This window comes from Cicer arietinum, chromosome 6 (assembly GCF_000331145.2).
Source record: "Cicer arietinum cultivar CDC Frontier isolate Library 1 chromosome 6, Cicar.CDCFrontier_v2.0, whole genome shotgun sequence".
NCBI lineage: Eukaryota > Viridiplantae > Streptophyta > Magnoliopsida > Fabales > Fabaceae > Cicer > Cicer arietinum.
Genome location: NC_021165.2, coordinates 14,734,986 through 14,760,279, shown reverse-complemented (window position 1 = coordinate 14,760,279; position 25,294 = coordinate 14,734,986). Strand labels below are relative to the sequence as shown.

Here is a 25,294-nt window from a genome sequence, read left to right as displayed (position 1 = left end):
TATAAAGGTTGTAATATCAATTCATAAAGAAATAACTTTTTTTCTTAAAAGAGAAATCATATATTTTGTATTAAACACATATATTTACATATCATTCTTTTTCTATATATGATTGAATTTATCTCTTTTTTTTTAATCATAAATAACTCACACAATTGCATCATAATTAACTTAAACAACTTACACAACGAAATTACGGGTTCAAATTCTAAATATGACATATAAATCTAACTATACAAACATATTTGTTAGCTAAACTAATACCTAAAATAATTATCTCTATTTTCAATAAGCTAATTATAAATTAAATATAAGAATTAGTATCTACATAGTTATGATATGTGTCGAATTGGTATTCTGTTTCTATCTATAAATTAAATTATGATTAACAAAAATTTATGTATATTATTTAAATTTTAGACAAATTATATCACCTTTTGATAACTTACTTTTATTTTGAAATTATAGTAAAAAATGACCATAGACAATCCATTTATAACAATCAGGTCAAAGACATCAAATACCAATAGTCAGTTAACAACCAAATTTCAGACAGATCACATGCTTTTACAAATTAGTATTTTATCGACAACATTCAATAAGAGATTAATTTTTATAAAATATCGGTCTAATATTTTTATATTATTATTAATTATAAACATTGATTTATATGATATATAAGATAGAAAGAATTAAAATTGATTTATATGATATATAATAGTTATCATTAATTAACAATATTTTATATTGTAATTAGAACATATCAATTAAATCCTCCGACAAATAAGTTATATACTAGATCTAAGACCTATGGATGTACACGAAGATAATTATCATAATTAATATTTTTAATTGTGAAACTACAATATTATTCATTACAATAAATCTTTTTTAATCTATAGGAAAACAATATTAAATGTTTTTTTTTCGGGTATTATATTAAATGGTATTTCTTTTTGTTTTTGGTACGATATTAAATGCTATTCTATTACATACTTATGCTATTCAATTTAGATGTTTAATTTTAGCATTTTGATTTTATTATAAAATAATATATATGTATTTTAGAATTCAAGACTCAATGTACATATATTTTTAATTATAATCTTTATTTTATTTTTAAACTAATAAGAGTATATAAATGAAAAACTTAGCTACAACTTAAAATGATTTTTGTTAAGTATAAAATTTCTCTTTTATATTATTAAATTAGTATAATTTCAAAAAATTACAATTTAAAGAAAGTCGTGATTGTCACCAACAATTTATCTAATATTTTTTAATTTTATTAAAGTTGTAAATGACAACTACAACTATTTTTTATTTTATTTTATCAAAGTTGTATCCTAAAGGAAAGACTTACAAGTTTTTTTAACAACAAAGTCTCATCTCTCATTTCATGTACAATTTTATGAAGTTTGTCAAAATTAATAGGATTGTGTGGAATATTCAGGTTCAGTCAATGAACCATTTGAATATAATGTTAGAATTTTTTAATTGGAAAAACTTTCTTGATAAATTATACTTAAAAATTATATTTTTAATGAATGATGCTACTGAGCGAAGAGACAATAAAAGATATTTTTAAATTATTGATCATTGCATAGAACCAATATTTATGTTGTGAATCCTTTTAATGATATTTTTGATGATATCCCAACACATGAATTAAAGAAAAAAAAGAAGAATGATACATAGGAAGTAAGTACGACTTTTTATTGTATTTTTAAATAAAATAAAAAACACTAAAAACTGTCTCTATCTTAAAAAATTGTGGCTGCCATCCAAGTGTCCACAACTCTACTTTAAAAAAAGATACATACATCGGGTAAGTTGTTGGTGGCAGATACGCACCTAACTACAGTTCAACTTATTATAAATGTGTGCTAATCTAATATATATTATATTAGTTGATTTTTTTAAGGTTAGTAGAAAAATAATATATATATATATATAATATATATTAAAATTATACAATTTAATTATATTACATTAGTTGAATATTGATTGAATTAAAAGAATTGCACCGATGAATTATTAAAAAATAAAATTTCTAAGATATAGCTTATCTAATTATTTAGTATTTAAATAATAGGTTTGAAATTAAAATTTTTAAACCATCGAAATTATAATTTTTAAGTAATATGTAGTCTAAAAATTTAAGGTATAATTGTTGGATCGTCAAAATTTAAATAATAATATTAAATTATGGGATAGTCGAAATTAAAATTTATAGATCATAATAAATCTAATTTGTTAGGAATGAACTATTGAATTCTCGAAATTTAAACTTCTCAGACATAGTCAATTTAATTTGCTAAGATTGAATTGTTGAAACAACAAAATTATACTACATACGACTTACAAATTCTAATTTCGATGATCCCAAAATTTAATTTCATCTAATTAGACCGACTATAACTTATAAATTGTAATTTTGATGATCCAATGATTCAGTTTTGAATAATTAGACTAGATAAAACTTAGACATTCTGATTTCGATGATGAGAACGTTTAATCTTAACTAGTTAGACTCACTATGACATACAAATTTTAATTTCGTTTATCCAACAATTCAATCTTAATTAATTAGACTAACTAAGACTTAAAATTCAAATTTCAATGATCAGATGGTTCAATCTAGACTAATTAGACTAAATATCACTTAGAAATTTAATTTAGACGATCCAACGGTTCAATCTTAACTAATTAAAATAAATATAACTTAGAATTTTAAAATTTGATGATCCAACAAATCAATCTTAACTTATTAAACTAAATGACTTACACGATATAATTTTAATGACTAAGAAATTATAATTTCTAAATATAATTATGACTAAAAAATTATAATTTCGATGATCCGACAGATCAATCTTAACTAATTAAATTAACTACGATTTAAAAATTTTAATTTTGAAGATCCAATGGTTCAATCTAAACTTATTAGATTAAATTGACCTATAAATTTTAGTTTCAATGACCCAACGATTTATTCTAATTTAATTAGATTAATAATGACTGAAAAATTGTAATTTTGGTAATCTAAACTAATTAAACTGATTACGACATACAAATTTAAATTTTGACAATCCAACAAGACAATCTTTATTAAGTAGAATGACAATGAATTTAAAATTTAAATTTCAATGAATATGACGGTTCAATCTTCAACAAATTAAATTGAATATGATTTATATATGGATAACTTAATATATATATATATATATATATATATATATTTTATAATTTTAATACATAAATATATATACTATTATACTTTTCTATTTTGTTTTCAAATAAGATGTGTTGGTATCTATTATAATATATTAAATCAGACTCACAAATCTTCACATTGACACATTAACTCTTTGTGTGTCAAGTAATTTTATTTATATCGCATTACACGTTATGTTATCTGATGTGTCACCTTCTAAATTATATCTTCTAACCTCTAAAACACATTATCATTATAATAATATATTAAATAAGACACATAAATCTTTACATTGACAAATCAACTATTTGTTTGCCAAATAACTTTATTTGTGCCACATCATACATAATCCAATGTGTCACCTTCTAAATCATACTTTCAAACCTCTAAAACACGCCATTTTCATAATATTTGTTTATGTTCCTACTCTAAACCAATAACGCTCACACAATTATCTACAATTACTAATTCATAAATTCTCATTAATCTTTCAATTTAATTGACACCTTATAAATCACACTCTCAAACCTCCAAAATACATTCTCATTCTCCTAATATTGTATAATTTTCCTACACCAAACCAATAACGCTCAAACATTTATCCATAATTATTAGTTCATAAATTCTTATTAATATCTCAATTTAATTGACAATGCATACCTGATACCCTTCAAAGTTCGATAGCCCACATGCTATATTCTCATCTCCATTTTTTTTTCAATTATCTATAGTATTAGAGTTCAAAACAACATTTTATAGTTCGTAAAAAAATGAATAGTAGTTTACAATATTATTTATTCCAATATATAGCGAGATCTTTGAGCTACATCTATAATATGTCTCAATCACATATTATCTATAGTATTAGTGTTCAAAACAACAATTTATAGTTCTTAAAAAAAGGAATAGTGGTTTACAATATAATTTATTCAAATATAGAAGAGATCTTTGAAGCTCCATCTACAACATGTCTCAATCACATATTTTTATTGGTACAAGTTTTAATCACATGTTCTCTTCTTTTATTTTATTTCATTTTAGCAGTTTTCAAAGTTTACTTTATTTCCTATTTCAAGAGATGAGTCATGTCTTGATAATGGATCATATATCTCTTAACTTTTCTTCATTAGTATATTATAGTACTATTTTAAAGTTATATTTTTATAATTTATTCGCTACAATTTATATGAACTATTTTGGAGCATCACAAAGTAAAACATTTAGTTGTCTATTTTTTATCACTATAATACCACATATTTCACTATGTATATGATAAATGATTGAATGTAATCCAAATTATTTTTATAACAAAAATTTATTTAAAAAGGTGTTAGAAAATCAATTCCAAGATTAGTAATATCATTTATCTCGCTCTTATCTATATGTTGAATTTCTATGGTACCTAGCATATTTACTTCTTTTGTTTAAGATCATCTAAATGCTCTTTATTATTATTATTATTATTATTATTATTATTATTATTATAATAATAATAATAATAATAATAATAATAATAATAATTCTTAAAACAAATTCTCTCTCAAATTCTCTTTCAAATTTGATATATTTTTTTATGTCATTTATTCTTGATATTAATTTATATATATGAGATTGAAAGCAATACTAAATGTAGAAAGAGACGAGTTTTTTTTTAAAAAGTGATGTAGTTAAAAAAACATTTTAAAAGTTTAATTCAAAAATATAAATTCGTTAGTTTTAATGTTTTTTTTTTTTTAATTTTTTAATTTTTTTTAATTTTCACTTCTTATAATCAGTACTAGATATAGTATTCACGTAGGGGGTAGAATTATCATAAAATAATGTGTCAAATAAAATGACATTTATTATAAAATATTTTTCTTTTGACTAACCAAGTGGTTGGGTTCAATATTTGTTATTAAACTTCAGTTGCGGATTGATCGTATGACGGAATTTCAAATTTAGCAGAAGAACACATAAAATTTCACATCATTATCTAAAATAATATATATTTTTAGGAGTAAAAATTAACCCGTACTTGGCACTAGATTGGCATATGAGTCACTTATAGTAGAGTGTAGAATATATATAAGTGTAGTTTTAGTTTTTTTATTTTTAATAATTTATAAAATTAGTTCAATTATTTTAAAAATTGATAATTTTAATTTATTTTTTATATTTTTATATTAAAATATGACGATTTGATGTATCTAAAATAATTTATATTTTTGTCACTAGATTGTCAGATGATGATCATTAATTAATTTGGAGTGTCAATATAGTTAAAATATCAGATTAATCATATAATGTCTTTGTACTTTATTTTCTATTACAATTTTTTTATAGAACTAAAATTGTATTTTTATTTTACGGGGACTACAATTGAAAGATCTAAATTTTATAAAAATTAAAAATATATTTAATTCTATAAATGAAAGTGATTTCATGGTATTTTATTTTTTATTTTAAATATAAAATAAAGGGAAATATGATACACACATCGTTTTGCATTTTGCTTAAATTGAAGATTTGGTAAGATGATATAAAGTCAAACTCTCTCTAAGTATTGCCCATATATGATAATTGTAAACATATTTGATAGACTATAGTGCAGTTTCAAATTTGAGATTTTCTACTTTTCTATTCTATAATTAGTGTATGTAAGTTTTGTGATAGACTCTTTTAAAAAATATATCAAGTAGGTTCGATTAAAAGAAACAAGAACAAAAATAGTTCTATAAATAAATATATTGTTGAATATATGACTCAAATATTCTTTAAAGAAATAATATATATTTTTTCATTTAAACCTTTGGAAAGATGTTGATATTTTCTTTCTTCGTTAAGTAATTGATAATTCTGCTATTCTAAAATAATAATATCACATTAAAAAAAATCTCAAAAGAATTGTTATTTTTTGTTTTTCAATGTAATTTTAATTTTATTTTTTATTTATATCATCTGATTAATATTATTTTCAATTTATTGATATATAATAATTAAAATATCATAATAATTAATAAAAATAATTTGATAAAATTTATGTTTTCTTTTATATATTTATTTTTATAACCTGTATAAAATACGTAAATGCGACAGTAGAGGAATACCTTTTATGTCAAAATGTATAGATTTTTTGAATTAAATTTAAATATTTTTTGGCATCAGTAAATAGTGCTTAATTTCTAAAATGTATATATGTATCCAATACGTGTATCTTTTTATTGTCTTGTAAGATGACGAGTTTAGTAGGAAGAATTTTGTCTTTGCTATATCTTCCGGGTGTGAGCTTCTGGGATATTAATAAGATAATATGCAAAAACAATTTTGCTTCATCCACAAAGATGGTGCCTTAACTTGATCCAAAATCACATTGACAACACAATTTTGGAAATACTTGTGATTGTTGGTACGATCACGGTGTGGTCAGATCCCACAAGGTGGAAATTTAGGGAAAGTGGTCAGAAAATGAGTGAAGTAACTCACTTAATCAAGATTTTGGATAAGTATGACTTATGAGAAGATAATTTAAATAACTAATATTTTTTAGTTTTAAAATTGTAAGAATTTAATTTATACAATGTAAAATGTTTATGCAGTGGATAAATTATGACAAAGTAAAATATTATTCATAATTTAAGAGTTTGATAGTTCGACAATGTAAAAATATTTATATTTACAATGTATATAAATTAAGTTTAAACGGTAATGTTATTCATTATTAAAAAGATAATATATATATATATATATATATATATATTATATAAATTAATAATAGTATTTAAGTTATTGAGATAATGAAATAGTAATAATATTGTATACTATTATCATATTAAAATAATTAGATGTTTATATTAAATAAATTTAAGAGTCATTTATTAAATGATTTTTTCTTTTAATAAATTATTTATGTAATTAATTGCAATTTTAGTATCTTTATTTTTATCAATTTATGGAATTAATTATTCTGTTTTAAAATTCAACATTTTATTTTTTAACTAAAACAAATATACATATTTGATATATTTTAAACGACGTAACATATAATACGATGAAGTTGAGTGATTAATACCTATAAAGTTGTAATAAAACTCTCTATAAACTTATATTTCAACTATAGAAATTATTTATTTATATAATTTAATTAATAGCATATAAATAACTAATGCATCTAGAAAATTCTACATCACGAATTCATATGTCACGTCATTTAAAATATTTCAAATCACAATTCTTTTAGTTAAAAAATCTGATAGAGAAATTAAAATTGTTGAATTTTGAAATAGAGGAACTAATATTGCGAATTGGTAAAAATAGAAAAAGTAAAATTGCAATTAAGCCAAACCAAAAAGAAATACTTTCGTAAAATTTAAAGTTGAATTTAAAAAATCAAATACTATTTTAGATTAAAAAAGAAAAATATAAACTAAAACAAAAATGGAGAATGATAATTTTCAGCTTCATACATAAAAAATAAATCTAATGAAGAAAAAAATTGGATATTCTGTTGGATAATGCAGAAAGAGACGAGCTTATAAACGTTGTGCCATAGGTGTGTCAGAAAGATTCAATTATTTTTGTCTATAATATTTTTATATAATTTGTTATTTTTTTAATCTATATAATCATTTATATGTAACTTTTAAATATTTTTCTATTTTACAAGGATATATGTATATTATAATTATAGTCTTTTATTTTTTTTTATCTATGTAACTATTTATCTGTAATTTTGAATATTTTCCTATTTTTTGAAGATTATAGTCTTTTCTTTGGTAGAAATTTTAAAAATTGTTTATCTATTTATAATTGATAAAATATAAATATAATTAGCTATATTTGTATGCTTTTAGACAATTATTTTTTAAGAAATATCAAACTTCATTTCTTATTCCCGTCTTCAATTCAATATATTATAAACAACTCATTGCATAAATAATTAACATTTTGGTTATTCTTAAGCTTTTTCACTTAGTACATACATCACAGTTTTTTATTTATATTTTAATAAATAAAAATATAACAACAACATATTATATTACCATAAAAGATATAAAAATACAATCCAAGTATAAAATTAAATAAATAAAAAACATCAAAATAAATTAAATAAAAAAAATCAGAACAAGCAAATTAATTAACAGTAACAAATTAGAAGATGAAAAAAAATTGAAACTAATTTCTAATGTTGACTTATGCATTGAAAATAGTAGATATTAAAAAAAAAAAAAAAAAGACGAACAATGACTAAATAAGGTAAAGTTGACAACTACTTGAAAGTGATTGTTGATCGCAAAATGTTATTACTATAATTTTACTTTTACTTTTTGATATTTTACATTTTCCCTTTAAGTACATACCATGTTTTTTAACTTAACTAAAAAATTATGTTTGCTTTTAAAATAAAAATAATTATAAAAATTATTACAACGTTATAAATTAAAAAAATCATGTGAGGGTACCGGTCTAGTTAACTTTATAAAAATAGAACTAATGTAATATTCGCTCTCAATTTGACAAGAACCTCCATAGTTTTATGCCATTTATTTTATAGGAGGAATTCATTATTCACACTACATATTATTTTTACATGAACGAATAGGTATAATCTGTTCATATCTAAAAAAATTATCAGGATCAACCCTTGTTTTTACATCCACTAGTCTTTCAAAATTTCCTTTGAAATACTTTCTTCCATAAATTCTAGCAATGTCCATTTTTGTTGTATTACTTGGATGATTGACACCAATATCAGCATCTCTGTAATTAAATAATGATTCCCTTGGAGAATTTGAAACATAAGGTGTCATGAATTCATGAAACAACCTTGAAAATTTCAAATGGTGTTCAATAGCCTCAGGAGAATCCTTAATCCAAATATTAAGATACTGAATCAAGAACAAGTTCCCTTTTCTATGAGGAAATGGTTTAGCTAATGCTATTATTTCATCCATTCTTCCACCATAAGGATTCCATTGCATAAACAAAGTTTCACCTTCAATCATCTTTTCCCATATGGAATCAATAGCTTCCTTTGGAATTGGTTTCTTCACATAATCTGATTGGATTTTGAAATGGTTTACATAAGGCTCTTTTGGTTCATCCAACAATGCTTCAAGAGGTGTTTCAATTGGCTCACCGTACCAAAATAGAATTGAATTAACCTAAGGCATTGTAATGCAATCATTTTTCTTCAAACCAAATTCAGAAAAATTCTCACTCATTAAAAGTAAAAGTCTTTCAATTCTACCCAAAAATTGACCAATGAAATGAACTTGCACAATTTTTTTACCATCGTTACTGATTTGTACAACATTAGACTGCACTCTAATGAAAAGATCTTTATGCAATTTTGGTGCAATTAATTGTCATTTATAAACAACATTAGTTGTCCCTTCCTCCAAAAAATTTGTCACATCAAAAACAGTAACATAGTAACATAAAGTACATTAATCAATTTAATTTTCCACGAAAGAATGATACAAACTACCACCACCACCACCCCTTATAACCCAAAACAAATCTTCCCCATTGATTTTCTATCAAGGATATTACCATTAACATCGACAATTTTTGTATCAATTATATTATCAACAGAAAGACCAAATTTTCTCATTAAATTTCTATACCCACCACCTGAAAAATGACCACCAACACCCAAAGAAAAACAGACTCCAGCTGGAAAAGCAAGAAAATTGTTTCTTTTTCCAATTGTATAGTAAAGCTTATAACCAAGTGTTGCACCTGATCCAACCCATGCTGTTGAATCATATACATTAATATGAACTGAATTGAGATGAAACATGTCAAGTATAACAAAAGGAACATCTGATGTGTATGAGAAACCTTCAGTGTCATGGCCACTACTTCGATCGGATTCTGATTTGAATGTTGTTACTTTTTGCATATTTAACTGTTGCTTGAGCATGAGAAGCATGTTTTGCAGTAATGATCGCCAAAGGTTTTGGTATTGTTTATGTTTTGAATCTCTTGTTGTGTATGTGCATGTATAGGATGGTTTAGAATGAAGGGTTGTATGATGTGTAAAGGACTTTAGAAATAGGATAATTCGAAGATTGAGAATAATGAGAAAAACAATTGAGAAAATTTTGAATGGGTGATTGTGATGTTGGGGTTGAAATGGATATGACAACTGTTAAGGTTTTCAAGAGAAAAGACAATGTGTTCATTGTTTCCATGGTGATTTGCTGCTTTGTTGTGCCTCTCTTTGTGCAATATTATAGTCAATATATATATCACAGCATTCTTGCCTTTTGTGTCGCAAGGGACCTAATACTCCACGGCTATATGAACTTTGTCTTTTTTAAATTTGAACACATATTAAAATATAATAAATTTAAATTAATTTAGTTTTTTTTACTCTTTATTTATTAAATAAAAATAAAATTCATTTAATATATATTTTTTAAATTTTAAGGTGATAAAATAAAAACATCATTAATTATATCTTACTTTTCTAAAAAATCAAAGTTTTAGGATAATAATAAAATACTTAAAAGACGAATGACATAATGAATAGTATTTATGTGTCATTTAATGAAGCAAAAGGAACATTTATGGTTTTGTCTTTATGAAAGGGAGAAATTGATAAAATATATGCATATATGTTTAATAACTTTTTTACTACTACGTGCGTCTATAAATAAATGACATCTAAAAGTAAAAATAAGAACATACTAGACTGGGTTAGGTTTTATAAAGCGTGTCTGATATGTCAAAAAATTTAAAGTCTGAGTCTGACATGTGGTATGTCGTAGGCTTACTTTTTAGGCATGAATCTGATAGAAGTCTAGTATGATCTTATAACCTACTTAAAAATTTAACCCATTTTAACATCTTTGAATAAATAATAAGAATATCTTTAAATAAATTAACGAGTTAATATGTCAATGAAATTAAATTCTATTTTGATATTTAACATGATATTTTGAAAAATATGACTGTATAAACATTCAACTTCAATTCAATTTTATAATAATAATATATTTAAATATGTCAAAAAGTAAATAATGTAAATATGTGTAAATTACTAAAAAATTAATATCTAACCAAAAAATCAAAATTTAATATAATAAATTATAATAGTAATAAAAAATATTATTTATATTTATTTAAATATGTTTAAAAGGTTTTATTATGAGTATTTAGTCTTGTCTTTTTAATTAAATAAACTTTTTTTGAAACTTTGACTTTGTCTATTTAAAAGAAAAGTATGACTTGCTGGCTACTGTACATTAGACCATAGACTAGTGTTGATCGATCTGACATATTTTCACTAATATCTAGAAGAAGAAAGAAAGTCTCAAAATAAATATCATTAACCATTTTTAATGTAATTTTAATTATTTTTTTATTTATACTCTTTAATTATTACTATATACAATACATTCAAAATCTTATTTATATTTTATATTTATGAAAGTAAAAAACACATCAATAATTAAAAATAATAATTTGATTAAATAAACATTCACATTCGTTATTTTTTATTATAATCCTTTTTTAATATACATAAAATGAGCCAAAAAGTGCCTCGCGACTTATGGAATATACTCCTCTTTGTTTGTTTGGCATTTAATTATATAGAAGTATAAGTGAGTATTACTTTTTATAAGTTACTTCTTTCGATGGTTTATGGCTAACTTTTTATTTAAAATTATCTATTAATTTAAATTATTTTTTTCTTTTCTTTTATTTGATAATTTCTCTTAGACAGTTTCTCATTCATTTTTAAAAAGATAATATATATATATATATGTATATGTAATAAAAATTAATAATAGTATTTAAGTTATTGAGATAATGAAATATAATTAATATTGTATACTATTATCATATTAAAATAACCAGACATTTATATTAAATAAATCTAAGAGTAATTTATTTAATGAGTTTTTCTTTTAAAAATTACTTATGTAATTAATTGCAATTTTGGTATCTCTTATTTTTATCAATTTGTAGAATTAGTTCATTTATTTTAAAATTCAACATTTTATTTTTTAACTTATAGCGTCATACATAAAAAATAAATATAATGGAGAAAAAAGTCGGTATACCGTTTGAACAAAAAAAAGCACTTTGACTAAGTTGAACTAAGATGACCACATCTATTTTCTTTTCTTTGAGAATAACTAAGGGATGAGGTCTAGTTCGTCTAATGCAATATAGAAATCATCTCTTTGAGGAGGATAAGTAAGGGAGTAAACCGAGTATAATATTTCTTATTCATGGAGGAGGACATGTGACTCAGTTTCAAAAATAACATTACAAATACCTTTATCACGAACAAATAAAACACCACTGCGAAAAATCGACATTTCCGAAAATAAAGAACTACTGAATGCCACTTTATAGTAGAAACCATTGATGAACTCGCCATTATGTTCGCAAAGGATTCCCCGACAAGCTGATGAGCCATCACTATGGGTGTAAACACCATCATCGATCATCTTCATAACCTTCATAGGGGGTTTAGTCAATGCTTTTTGATTATGGTTAATCAAGTTTTGCTTTAGAACCTTACTTTTGATCAACGAGTTATGAATAAAGTCAATTTGATTAACAATGTATTGTCACAAATCACTCCTCATATTTGCCACAAATCATTTCCACACTAAATAACATTTTCCATGCCCAACAGATGTTTTCATTGTTGTTGTGAGTAAGATTCCATTCAACTCAAGTATAAGTACTAAGGCTAAATAATTTACTCCATGATTTAGACTTAATAACTCTATTTCAAAGTATTTGGACATCTTCGCAAACTATTACAACATGCATAAGGGTCTTAGGTCCAAAGAGGCAATACTGACAAATGTCGTTAGAGGTCATGCCTTTATGACATCTCTCAACACTTGTCTCATGGTTTGTGAGGCCAACACTGACAAATATTGAGCCAACATGGTCTCGTGGTTTATGAGATCATTATAGGTTGACTTGAGGATAAATTGGTGTTAGTGGTTGTAAGTCATGTTGGAAAATTTGAAGAAGCATCAGTTGGAGATTTCAGATATTGAATTTTTTCACATATTGACTCAGGACGAATTTGTTGCAGTTTACTCTAATTTTAATTTGTACCATTGGTGTAGGTCGATATAGAAAACTCAAATTCTCTAGGTGGAATGGCTTGAAGTATTGGGAGATATCCAATGATCCTTCTAAAATTTAGTAGAATTACCATCACAAATAACCTATCACACATTACATTCATTATTGAGCCACACTTCACAAATATTCCTTAAAGTATTAGAAGAAATTTTGCATTGTTGGATAAAAGGATATTCATTATACCACAATTATACTTGGCTTGGACTAGTTGAACCCAAAATTTATTTATGTCTGCAACTAGTTGCTAAATAAGTTTAGTCCTATATGCTTAATTAAGGACATTGAGATTATTGAAGCCAAGTTCATCTTCATGCTATGGCTTGCAAATTGTTTTCCAAGAGATCAAATACCATGCTCGTTGTTCAATTGTACTACCCTAGATGAAGTTGCAATATAATCTCTCAACTTCTTCACAAATAGAACTAGGAATTAGACAATTTTTTGGCAAGTGTACCAAACCGTTCAAATAATAATAATGATAAGTAAAATTGTCTACACGAGAATCGTTATTAATTTAATTACGCAATAAAGTAAATAACACTTAGGTAAGTAAAATTTTATGACTGATTTATTAAAATGGAACAAACATAAAAATAATTTGAGAAAAATCAATAAGAGAAAAACGATTAGAGAATTCGAATTACTTCCTTTTCACTATGTAATTATTTTTACTATGCAATTTTTTATTCACTATTTTAACAATCTAACTTATTTGATTACATCAAATTAACAAACTAGACTGAGACCAATTCCTTGGTTCAAAATATTTTTTTATAACATTGAACCCTAATTCCTTAAGTGATCGGACTTGTTACTCAAAGGATCTATGAACTGTAATTTCTTAAACACATGTTAATATTTTATATTTCTATAACAATATTGAAACATGAATATATATTTTGGTTTCGATGATTATAGCATATTTTTCAATAACAAAATTACTCTTAGGTTCAATTCTATGGTGATCAAGCACATAAAAGCATTAAGAGGAAAAATATATGAATAATCAAACTCGTTTTAATTGCATAAATAGCATAAGAAAACCAAAATTACATAGATTCAAGGAGGTTCATCTAACTCTAACCAATGAAAAAATTAGTTCATGATTAAGGACATAGTAACAATGAAGAAGATGAAATAACACATAAGAAAGATGGAATGAATCTTCACTTCTTGCTTTCTAAAGTGAAATCTTCAAGTTCCTAGCATCCAAGATATGCCCAATATGATCTCTAATGCACCATAGGTCATAATCCTTGTAATTTTTTTTTTTTTTGAGTTTTTAGCTTAAATAAGGTTTCAGAACGCGTGTTAGCACATTGTTACGATTTGATCGCATTGCTCTGAATAGAAAATTGGGCCACCAAATGCAGTATATCGCATCGCTGAGCGCAACGGCTGGCGCAATGCTCTGCAGTGTTACATAAGCACATTTGTTCTTCTAAAATTGATATCCCTCTAATTTGATTTGCATTTTCACCCTTTTACAATCTAAATTGGGTTTTGATTTCTTCATAAAAGTTGTAGCTAATTTGAAGCTAATTTGAATTCACTTGGTCATCTACAACTCCATATATTAATTATTAAGATACTACAGAGAGGTCGTGTTGTTTTTTCACCAAAATTCAGCAATGCGCTAAACCAAAGAAACAAAACAAAATCATACAAAATAGCTAGTTAATTGTGAAAATGAAAGCATAAACACCATATTTTATTGAATTACTATTTATTCAAAATAACACTAAAACTAATATTAAATTCAAGAAATAAACTAAAAAATTGATTCAAAATGACACCAAAAATAATGACTAATGAAGGTTCATTAGAATTGACAAATTTTGCATCACATAAGTAAGAATGCTAGATAGAGATGATTGACTAAGAGTGACTCTACTTGCAAATGAAATAGAGTTAGCTTTTTAATTTGTGAGTTTAGATCTTAGTATATCCAAGATAAAGAAGAATGAATCTTTTGAGACTTGTTGATGGATCAAAGGAACACCAAGATATGCTATAAGGTTTATAATTAGACCAATTCCAATACTTTGACTCAAAAAAGACGCTTCAGTAGTTGACATATGTTTAGAGAAAAAGACATTGAATTACTGCAAGTCATTTAGGTGGACATCAATATTATAAATTGGATATTTTTTCTCTATATATTTTTGTTAGTAAATTTAATGTATTTTATTTCATGTTATTAATATAATTTTTTTCTTCTTTTTTAATGTATTTTTTAAAAAATTTATAATATAATTTACTATTTTTAATTTTAATTATTTTTATTTTTAATTATTTTTAATTATAATCATTTTTAATAATAATAATTTTTAATAACAATAATAATAATTTTATTATTATTTATTATTATTATTATTAAATTATTAATGTATTATTATTATTTATTAATTTAATTATTTTTCATTTATTAAATAAATAATAACAATTATTAAAATGATATAATAATTATTAAAACGGTAACAAAAAAACATCACTCCTAAAAAATGATTATTGAATTGATGCAAAACTTATTTATTTATTTATGGAGATGCAGTTCTTACCACATAATTTGGATTTGGAACAGTTTCTAACTATTTGATGTATGTGGTCATTGACAACAAACAAGTAACCTATATCGCTTTAAGCAGTTGATAGAAGAAAATTTACGACGTAACTGTTTAACAAAAAACTGAACTGTTAAAAATAGAATAATAATTTTATTCATTTTCCAGTCAATGTAATATATCTCCAAAACAAAGACTAGACATTTCTTTAGTCAAAAAAGAAAAAAAATTAGACATTTCTCTTTCTTCATTAAACAACACATAAAAACATTAAGACCACACGTTAGAAAATAGAGGATTATTTAGTCAAAAAAAATTAAAGGACTAAATTAAATAAATTAGTATATTAGTAAACATATCAAGGAATTTTACGATGAGAATTAGAGTCTAAATATTATTATAAATGGTTAAAAATAAACTAAAACAAAAGTACGTTGACTTTTTCAATCATAATTATTGTTGTATGGTTTATTTAAAATTAAAACCTTTCTCAGCTAATGAGTATATATAGAGTGCAATACTCCATAGGGAGAGACACAAAAACATAACAAATCACATTGTTCAACTATGGAATTGTCTTTGGTTTTGACAACCTTAACCATTGTCACCTTTATTTCCACAGTAACATCACAATCACCCATTCAAAATTTTGTGAGTTGTTTTTCTAAGTTCCATGAACCTTCACATTCCCCTATCACTGAAGTGATTTACACACCAAACAACAAAACATTCTCAACCATTCTAAACAAGCACCTACAAAACAAGAGATTTAAACTAGATTCAACACCGAAACCTTTGGCAATCGTAACTGCAAAAAGTGCTTTTGATGTTCAAGCAACAGTTAAATGTGCAAAAAGTAACAACATTCAAATCAGAATCCGAAGTGGTGGTCATGATTATGAAGGTTACTCATATGTATCTGATGTTCCTTTTATTATACTTGACATGTTTCTTATAAATGGAATAAATATAGATAAACATAATAAAGTAGCATGGGTTGAATCTGGAGCAACACTTGGTAAGCTTTATTATACAATTGGTAAGACATCCAATTTTTTTGGTTTCCCTGCTGGTGTCTGTTTTTCTTTGGGTATTGGGGGTCATTTTTCAGGTGGTGGGTATGGAAATTTGATGAGAAAATTTGGTCTTTCTGTTGATAATATTGTTGATGCAAAAATTGTTGATGTTAATGGTAATATTCTTGATAGAAAAGCAATGGGGGAAGATCTTTTTTGGGCTATAACGGGTGGTGGTGGGGCTAGTTTTGGTGTCATTCTTTCATGGAAAATTAAATTAGTTTATATACCTTCTAATGTTACTGTTTTTGATGTGTCAAAAACTTTAGAAGAAGGTGCAATTGATTTAATTTACAAATGGCAATTAATTGCAACAAAATTGCCAAATGAACTTTTCATTAGACTGCAACCTATTGTAAAAATTGGTAAGGATGGTAAAAAAGTTGTGCAAGTTCATTTCATTGGTCAATTTTTGGGTACAACTGAAAAGCTTTTACCTTTGATTAATGAGAAGTTCCATGAATTGGGTTTAAAAACTAGTGATTGTCATCATATGCCTTGGGTTAATTCAACTCTATTTTGGTACGGTAAGCCAATTGGAACACCTCTTGAAGCATTGTTGGATGAACCAAAAGACACTTCAACAATCTATTTCAAAAGCCAATCAGATTATGTGAAGAAACCAATTCCAAAAGAAGGTATTAAGGCCATATTTGAAAAGATGATTGAAGGTGATACTTTGTTTATGCAATGGAATCCATATGGTGGAAGAATGGATGAGATATCGGCATCAGCTAAACCATTTCCTCATAGAAAAGGAAACTTGTTCTTGATTCAGTATCTTAATTATTGGCCTGAAGATACTCCTGGAGCTATTGAACGTCATGTTAATTTTTCCAGATCTTTTCTTCAATTTATGACACCTTATGTTTCACACTCTCCAAGGGAAGCGTTTTTTAATTACAGAGATGCTGATATTGGTGCCAATCTTCCAAGCAATGTCACCAAAATGGGAATTTCTAAAGTTTATGGAACTAAATATTTTAAAGATAATTTTAATAGATTAGTTAATATCAAAACAAAGGTTGATCCTCATAACTTTTTTAGATATGAACAGAGTATACCTACTCTTTCAGCTTTGTAAAATCAATTCATAAAGAAATAATTATTTTTCTTATATGAGAAAAATATATTTTGTATTGAACGTCATGTTAATTTTTCCAGATCTTTTCTTCAATATATGACACCTTATGTTTCACACTCCCCAAGGGAAGCATTTTTTAATTACAGAGATGCTGATATTGGTGCCAATCTTCCAAGTAATGTCATCAAAATGGGAATTTCTAAAGTTTATGGAACTAAATAGTTTAGTAGATTAGTTAATATCAAAACAAAGGTTGATCCTCATAACTTTTTTAGATATGAACAGAGTATACCTACTCTTTCAGCTTTGTAAAATCAATTCATAAAGAAATAATTATTTTTTTTATATGAGAAAAATATATTTTGTATTAAACTCATATATTTACGTATCATTCTTCTTCTAAGTATGATTGGATTTATTTATTTATTTTTATCATAATTAACTCTGCAATTTCACCATAATTAATTTACATAACGATATTACCTATTCGAATTTGAAGTATAACATATAAATCTAACTATACAAACATATTTGTTAATTAAACTATACCTGAAAACAATTATCTCTATTTTCAATTATAGCTGTTGTCAAATTGGTATTCTCTTCCTATTTATAAATTAAAGTAGATTAACAAATTTAGCTGTTGTCAAATTGGTATTCTCTTCCTATTTATAAATTAAAGTAGATTAACAAAAATTTATGTATTTTATCTAAATTTTAGACAAAATACATCACCTTTTGATAACTTACTTTTACTTTAAAATTACAGTAAAAAAATTGTATTTTTTTTTTTATTATTATATCCTATTTTTCAAAATTCTACACTAAATTGTCTAAATAAAATATCAAATTATCCTACTTTTTGAACGAAATCGCATCTTGTGACTTGCTAAAGAAAACTTTTTTTAGGCCTAGTAGGAGGTCGCATCCTAGACATGCGACCATATACTCATGTAAATTTTTTTTTTCAATTTTATTAATTTAGTTATTGATTATTTAATAAATTAAAATGATAAAAAATATTTAAAAAAATCAAAATACTATTAATTAAAATAAAATAAAATATATTAAATTGAAGAAGAAGAAAATACGGTTGACAAATTTTAATGTGTTATATTATTTCAACAACTCTCTCTTTCACAAAGAAAGTATTATATTATATTAGCAATTCGCTTCTATTTTGTAAATAAATTTAAGTTATTTTAACAACTTTGTATATAAATTAGCAACTTAATTATATTTTCTTAAAGACTTCCTCCTATTTTTCTCCGGATCAAATAAATAAAAATAATAATAATAAAGTAAATTATATTAATAAAATACAATACATTAAATTGAAGAAACAAAATACGGTAAATTAAAGAGAGAAAATACCACAAATTAAAAGAAAAAAATAATATATTAAATTTAAATTAATGTTTTCCATCAAAATATCTTTGAGTTTCACATCTAGACGGTCGTCGAACTCATCTATATAATAATAATAATAATAATAATAATAATAATAATAATAATAATAAATCCTAAAAAATGACTATAGACAATCCATTTTTATAAAACAATAGGTCAAAGACATCAAATACAATGGTCAGTCAGCAACCAAATTTCAGACATGTCACATACTTTTACAAATTAGTAATTATGTCGACAACACTCAACAAAGAGATTAATTTTTATAAAACATCGGTCTAATACTTTTTATAGTATCAATTAATCATATACATTCATTGAATGATTTATAAGATAGAAAAAATTAAAATTAAATATTTTTTATTATCTAATGGTTGTGATTAGTTGACAGGATTTTATATTATTAGAGGATATCAATTAAATCCTTCAACAAATAAGTTATATACTAGAACTAAGACCTAGGCGATGTGCGTGAAGATAATTATCATAATTAATATTTTTATCACTAGTGCATGTGTCAAAACATGTTCCTAATATTTCGTAGATAAAAAAATAATACAATTTTATTTTCTTAATAATTCATTTCTATTTTTTCTACGATCTAATAAACAATAAAAAAAAATAAAAATAATAATAACAATAAAAATAATAATAATAAAATATTATTAATATAATAAAAAAAAATAATGTGTCACTTCTATTTTTTAAATACATTAGCAATTTAAGTATATTCTGTTAATGACTCACTCTTATTTTCTCTCCAGATCAAATAAAAAAATTAAAAAAAAATAATAAAGTAAATTATATTAATAAAATAAATAAAATAAAATAAAATTGTATAAACAAAATATATTAAATTAAAGAAAAAAATACATCAAATTGAAAAAACAAATACAACAAATTTAAATTAATAATTTCCATCTAAATGTCCTCCGATCAAAGTGAAGGTCATTATTAAATGTATTTTTTCCTCAAATCAAAATGTATTTTATTTCTATGAAATATTTGATTTGATTTTTTTTTATTACATTTACAAGTTTTTTATTAGATTAGAGTAAAAATAGGAGGGGGGTTTTTTCATAAAATAAAATTGTGTTGCTATTTTATCTTCAAAATATTAGAGACAAACTATTTATTTTAGCACATCTAATCAACCACATTAACTTTGATGCATTTTTTTCAATTTAATATATTTGATTTGATTTTATTAATATAATTTGATTTTTTAAAATATTTTAATTACTTTTTATTAATTAAATTAACAATTATTCAAATATTAAAATGAAGAAGAAATAAAATAAATATAGTACATGGTCGTGCGGGCAAAAGAAATTAAGGTCGCATTCCTCAAGTTGCGACCTAGGTGTAAAAAAGTAGAACAATTTAATATATATTTTTTTGAATTAGAACATTTTGATTAACTTTTTCAAAATAGAAGATATATAGATAAAAAAAACCACAAAAAGATAAGGTTTTTTAAGTATAAATAACTTTTACAACATTAAAGTATACAAAAGTAAATATTAAATGCATTCACATGACAAATTAATTTTGTATTAAATTAATTAGAAGAAATATTAGTGAGTACATTTTATTTTAATATTCTATAAAATAAATACCATTCATTAAATAAATAATAATAACTTTGAGCCCAAAAAAATTCACCGAACATGATCGTATTTAATAAGGATGGAAATAAGCAAAACACTAGAGACCAAAACAATACACCCAAAGGCCAATTCACCACTAAATGTAACGAACTTCTATGTGGTTCAAAGATGAAATAGTACACCGCTAATATCATGACATGAATTTGATGAACAAGCTTTTCATAAAGAAAACAATAGGAATAGGATAAACTCCAAAAATATAGTGAAAGACAAAGATTAAACAAATAGCTATTCATATATATATACGAATTGAAGAGGAGGAAGATGAAGACTTGTTTGAAATGAAGTGGATTTGTGATAGAAAGATGGATTGGGTATTTATTTTTTGAAAATAAGGAGGCTTTGGGTACTATAGTAATAGTAATACGACATAGGATGGTGCAAACAACAATTCGGTTAGTGAAGAAAGTTGAGGGTACAAATATCAATTTGGCCCAACTAAACAAGCAAAACCGAAAAATAAGAGGGTGTTGGTAGTAGTCTGATCCAAACCTTTTTTTATTTTTTATTTGTGGTTCTATTTATCCATCACTAAAATATTATTATCTAAATACGTAATTAAAATATTAATATTTTTCGAAAAAACAAATAAAATAAATAAGTACAATATTAACAATTTACTTTAATAACCAAATCAAATATATGTAAAATTAACACCCTATAATAAGTATACATATAAAAAAAATGATTCACAACATTGTTAATATATATAAACCATTGTTAATATATATAAACATATATGAATAAAATTTTGGGGTGTTACACTAAAATCCACCTCTCGAAGTTATGAGGTCATTTTGTCGAGTTCCTTCGACATGGTTCTATCAAATGTCTAGTATAATCTACTTGTTAAACTGTGTTGGATTGGGGCCTTGGGAAGAAACACAAAAGGCTTGCAAAACCACAATTCACTCAATGAGCCTCAATAGAAATTTAGAAAGGGAAACACTCTATGTATAGATTAATGGATTTTACATTTTAAGAGTTTCCACTAGAATCTAAACTACTTTAAAAAAATTCACTTAAATCTAAATTATTCAAATTATTTTTTCTACATGACAAAAGTCAAGCTGAAAATTTATGGTGCAACTTCTATGTTGGCATTCTTATAAAAAAATTCTGCAATTGACATAATCTCGCAACACATCTTGTATCAATGTCAACCAATGCACATGTATTTTTTAACATATTGTGTAATCATAATCATATCAAGACATTCTTGATATAGATATTTTACCAACTGAAATTGATTCTTTTATCAAATTTCGCTATGAGATTTCGAAAATATGACATTCAGTTAGGAATTAAGAGAACCATATCTTCATATGAAATTAATATATATAGTACAAAATTAATCATTTATAACAAAGTTACAAAATCATAGAATAGTATGATAAAATTCAAGTATCCTCAAATGTTCTAGAAAATCATCAATTAATCAATAGACTTAAGAAGTAAGAGATCAAAAGGGTAGAACTCTTTAAACCTTACTCTTTACCATTGGGAAACCAAGTTGATAGAGACCAAGTCCACTCAATGTTACATATGAAACTATAGAAAATGCACTAAAAGAACATGTGAATGAAGCAGTAAACTAATAAGATAACTAATAAAAGAATTTCTAAAGAAGATAAGTAATTTATTATGAAAAATGTTGATTAGTAATGTACCCTACAAACAAAGTTGCAAATACTAACCTGACAACATTTATCCCTCTATAAAACTATAGGAAAATCAAACAAACATATAAGCCAAGAATGAAGAAATGTGCTTAGAGTTTTGATCAAATATTGAATTAAATCACCTAGCACATTTCTCTTAAGAAAAAAAATAGTTACTCAATTTTTAGAGACTTAAGAATACAAATTTCAATACGTTTTCAATTAACTTTTTCTATTTTTAATTTCTTAACAATCTTTTAAAATCACTTGTTATTATTTGTATTTTAATAATTGTACCAATTATCATATTAAAATACTTTTTCACGACCCTCTAAGCTAAAATGTTTGTGTCACTCTCATGGTCAAACGAAACATCGCAATTTCAAACTATCAGCATAACAAAAAATAGATTTTTCTAAACTTGTTAACGTTAGAAAAATTAAAATATAAATTTGGAAAAACAAAAACATAAAGAACTATTTGTTACGATAAAATAACTTAAAATATCGTGAAAACAATTTGGCTAAAATTAATAATAAAAAATTATTAATGTCTTGCAAGTTAAATGACCTATTTAGATACTTCTACTTTTTCTCTATACACCATTCAAATCCCATAATTACTTAAAAGTGTGTTTGAATGAAATAATTGAAAATTCTAATAAGTTTAAAATTTTAAATAATTCAAATCTTTCAATTGTATTTTTTTTAGGATTGAACGAATGTTTATTTAAAGTTGTATTTTAAATAAATTTTAAAAGTTTTGGGACAATAATGAAATTTAAACTTGTGTCAAAACTGAAATTTTAAAAAAAGATGAAGGACTATTTTGAATTTTTTTAAAAGGCAATTTTGAAATTTTGAAAACTTTTAGTAGCGAATTTGCAAAAGAATATATATATATATATATATATATATATATATATATATATATATTTATAGAGTTAAAATAGAAAATAAAAAAAAATAATATGTACCATTTAATGATTCATAAATTATATAATAAAGAGAGAAGTTGAAATGTTTAGTTTTTTTAGATGGTATTTAAAATTTTATAAATTTAACTTTTACAAAATACCTTACAAAATCGCTTTATTTTAAAAAAAATTAAATTTATTATCCAAAATTTGTATTGAAAGATTTTAATTCTCCTAAAAAATTATATTCTTTTAAACAAATAAATAATTATTTCAATCATACTTTAAGAGTGTGTTTGGATGACCGAAATTGGAAATTTTAGAGAAATTAGAATTTTTAGGCAATTCAAATATTTCAATTAAATTCTTTTTATTTTTAAATTTATAGGAATGGTTTTTTTAAAACTGGACTATTTAAAATGTTTGTGATAGTTTTTTTAATGAGTATAGAAGAAGTGAATATTTTTTTCAAAACTAAAGAGGATGTTAGTATATTTTAAGGAAACTCAAGTGAGTATAGGAGAATATAATATTAATGATTTATTGAAAGTCATTTTAGACCATATAGCAAACAATTATGCCATTTTAGAAAACATGCATGCTAAAAATATTTTTAAGAATATTAATAATTATGCAATTATAGTTTTTCTAGTGAAAATATTTTTATCTAAAATCACATGCAAATCATTGTGAGTGTGTGATTTATTTTATTTTAGAGAATTTTATTTTCACTTACATATAATCTTAAAACACAGAATACAAATAAAGAAAACTTGATCTCCTTTTCTGCTTTTTGCATCTTATCATTTTAGGAATTCTTTTGTCGATCGTCAAAACTAAATTATTCCTATCAAGACATATATATTCACTAAGCTTGGTAATTGCATGAAGAAATATGTTAGAGCACTGTTTTTAATTAATGTCAAATTAAAATAAAATAACTACTAAGCTAGTAACATTAAGTCTTCATTATTTTTCAATGCACTGCCAAAATTAAAATAGCAAATACACCAATTATAACAAATTAAGTTATTGGATCATTCCAAATAAAATAAAATAACTACAAGGCTAGTAACATTAAACCTTCATTATTTTTTCTTTAATACACGATTTCTTTTTTAATACTCATCGAGACTATTTCAATATTCATTTTTCTAAAAAGTAGAATATATTTTCAATGCCTATTTCTAATTTATATTTTTATTTTGAGAAAAATAAATTAACTTATGAGATCGATCAAGATCTCTCTTTATTTTCTTCAATAAAAAGGAACGATATCAGAAAAAGGACTAAATACTTTTTATAGAGTCCTTCAATAAAAGGGTTTCACCGAATTCAGCCAATTGTTTTGATCATGGGATGTCATTGAGAAATTAAAATAAATTAGTACATTAGTAAACATATCAAGGAGTTTTACAATGAGAATTAGAGTGTAAATCATAATATTATGATTAATGATTAAAAAATAAATAAAAGTACGTTAACTTTTTCAATCATAATTATTGTTGAAATTAAAACTTCTCTCAGCTAATAAGTATATATAGAGTGCAATACTCCACAGAGAGAGACACAAAAACGTAATATTATTG

The 25,294-nt window shown here is 24.0% G+C and overlaps 1 protein-coding gene and 1 pseudogene across 1 annotated transcript; one reads left to right on the top strand and one right to left on the bottom strand.

Moving 5' to 3' along the window:
• Positions 1-8,769: 8,769 nt before the first annotated feature.
• On the bottom strand, positions 8,770-10,167 carry LOC101491899 (berberine bridge enzyme-like 4; annotated as a pseudogene).
• A 6,252-nt stretch (positions 10,168-16,419) lies between these two features.
• Positions 16,420-18,162, top strand: LOC101491589 (berberine bridge enzyme-like 17). The gene has a single exon (XM_004504957.3). The coding sequence runs from the start codon at positions 16,456-16,458 to the stop codon at positions 18,046-18,048; it is 1,593 nt and encodes a 530-aa protein (XP_004505014.1). The 5' UTR covers positions 16,420-16,455; the 3' UTR covers positions 18,049-18,162.
• Positions 18,163-25,294: the final 7,132 nt, after the last annotated feature.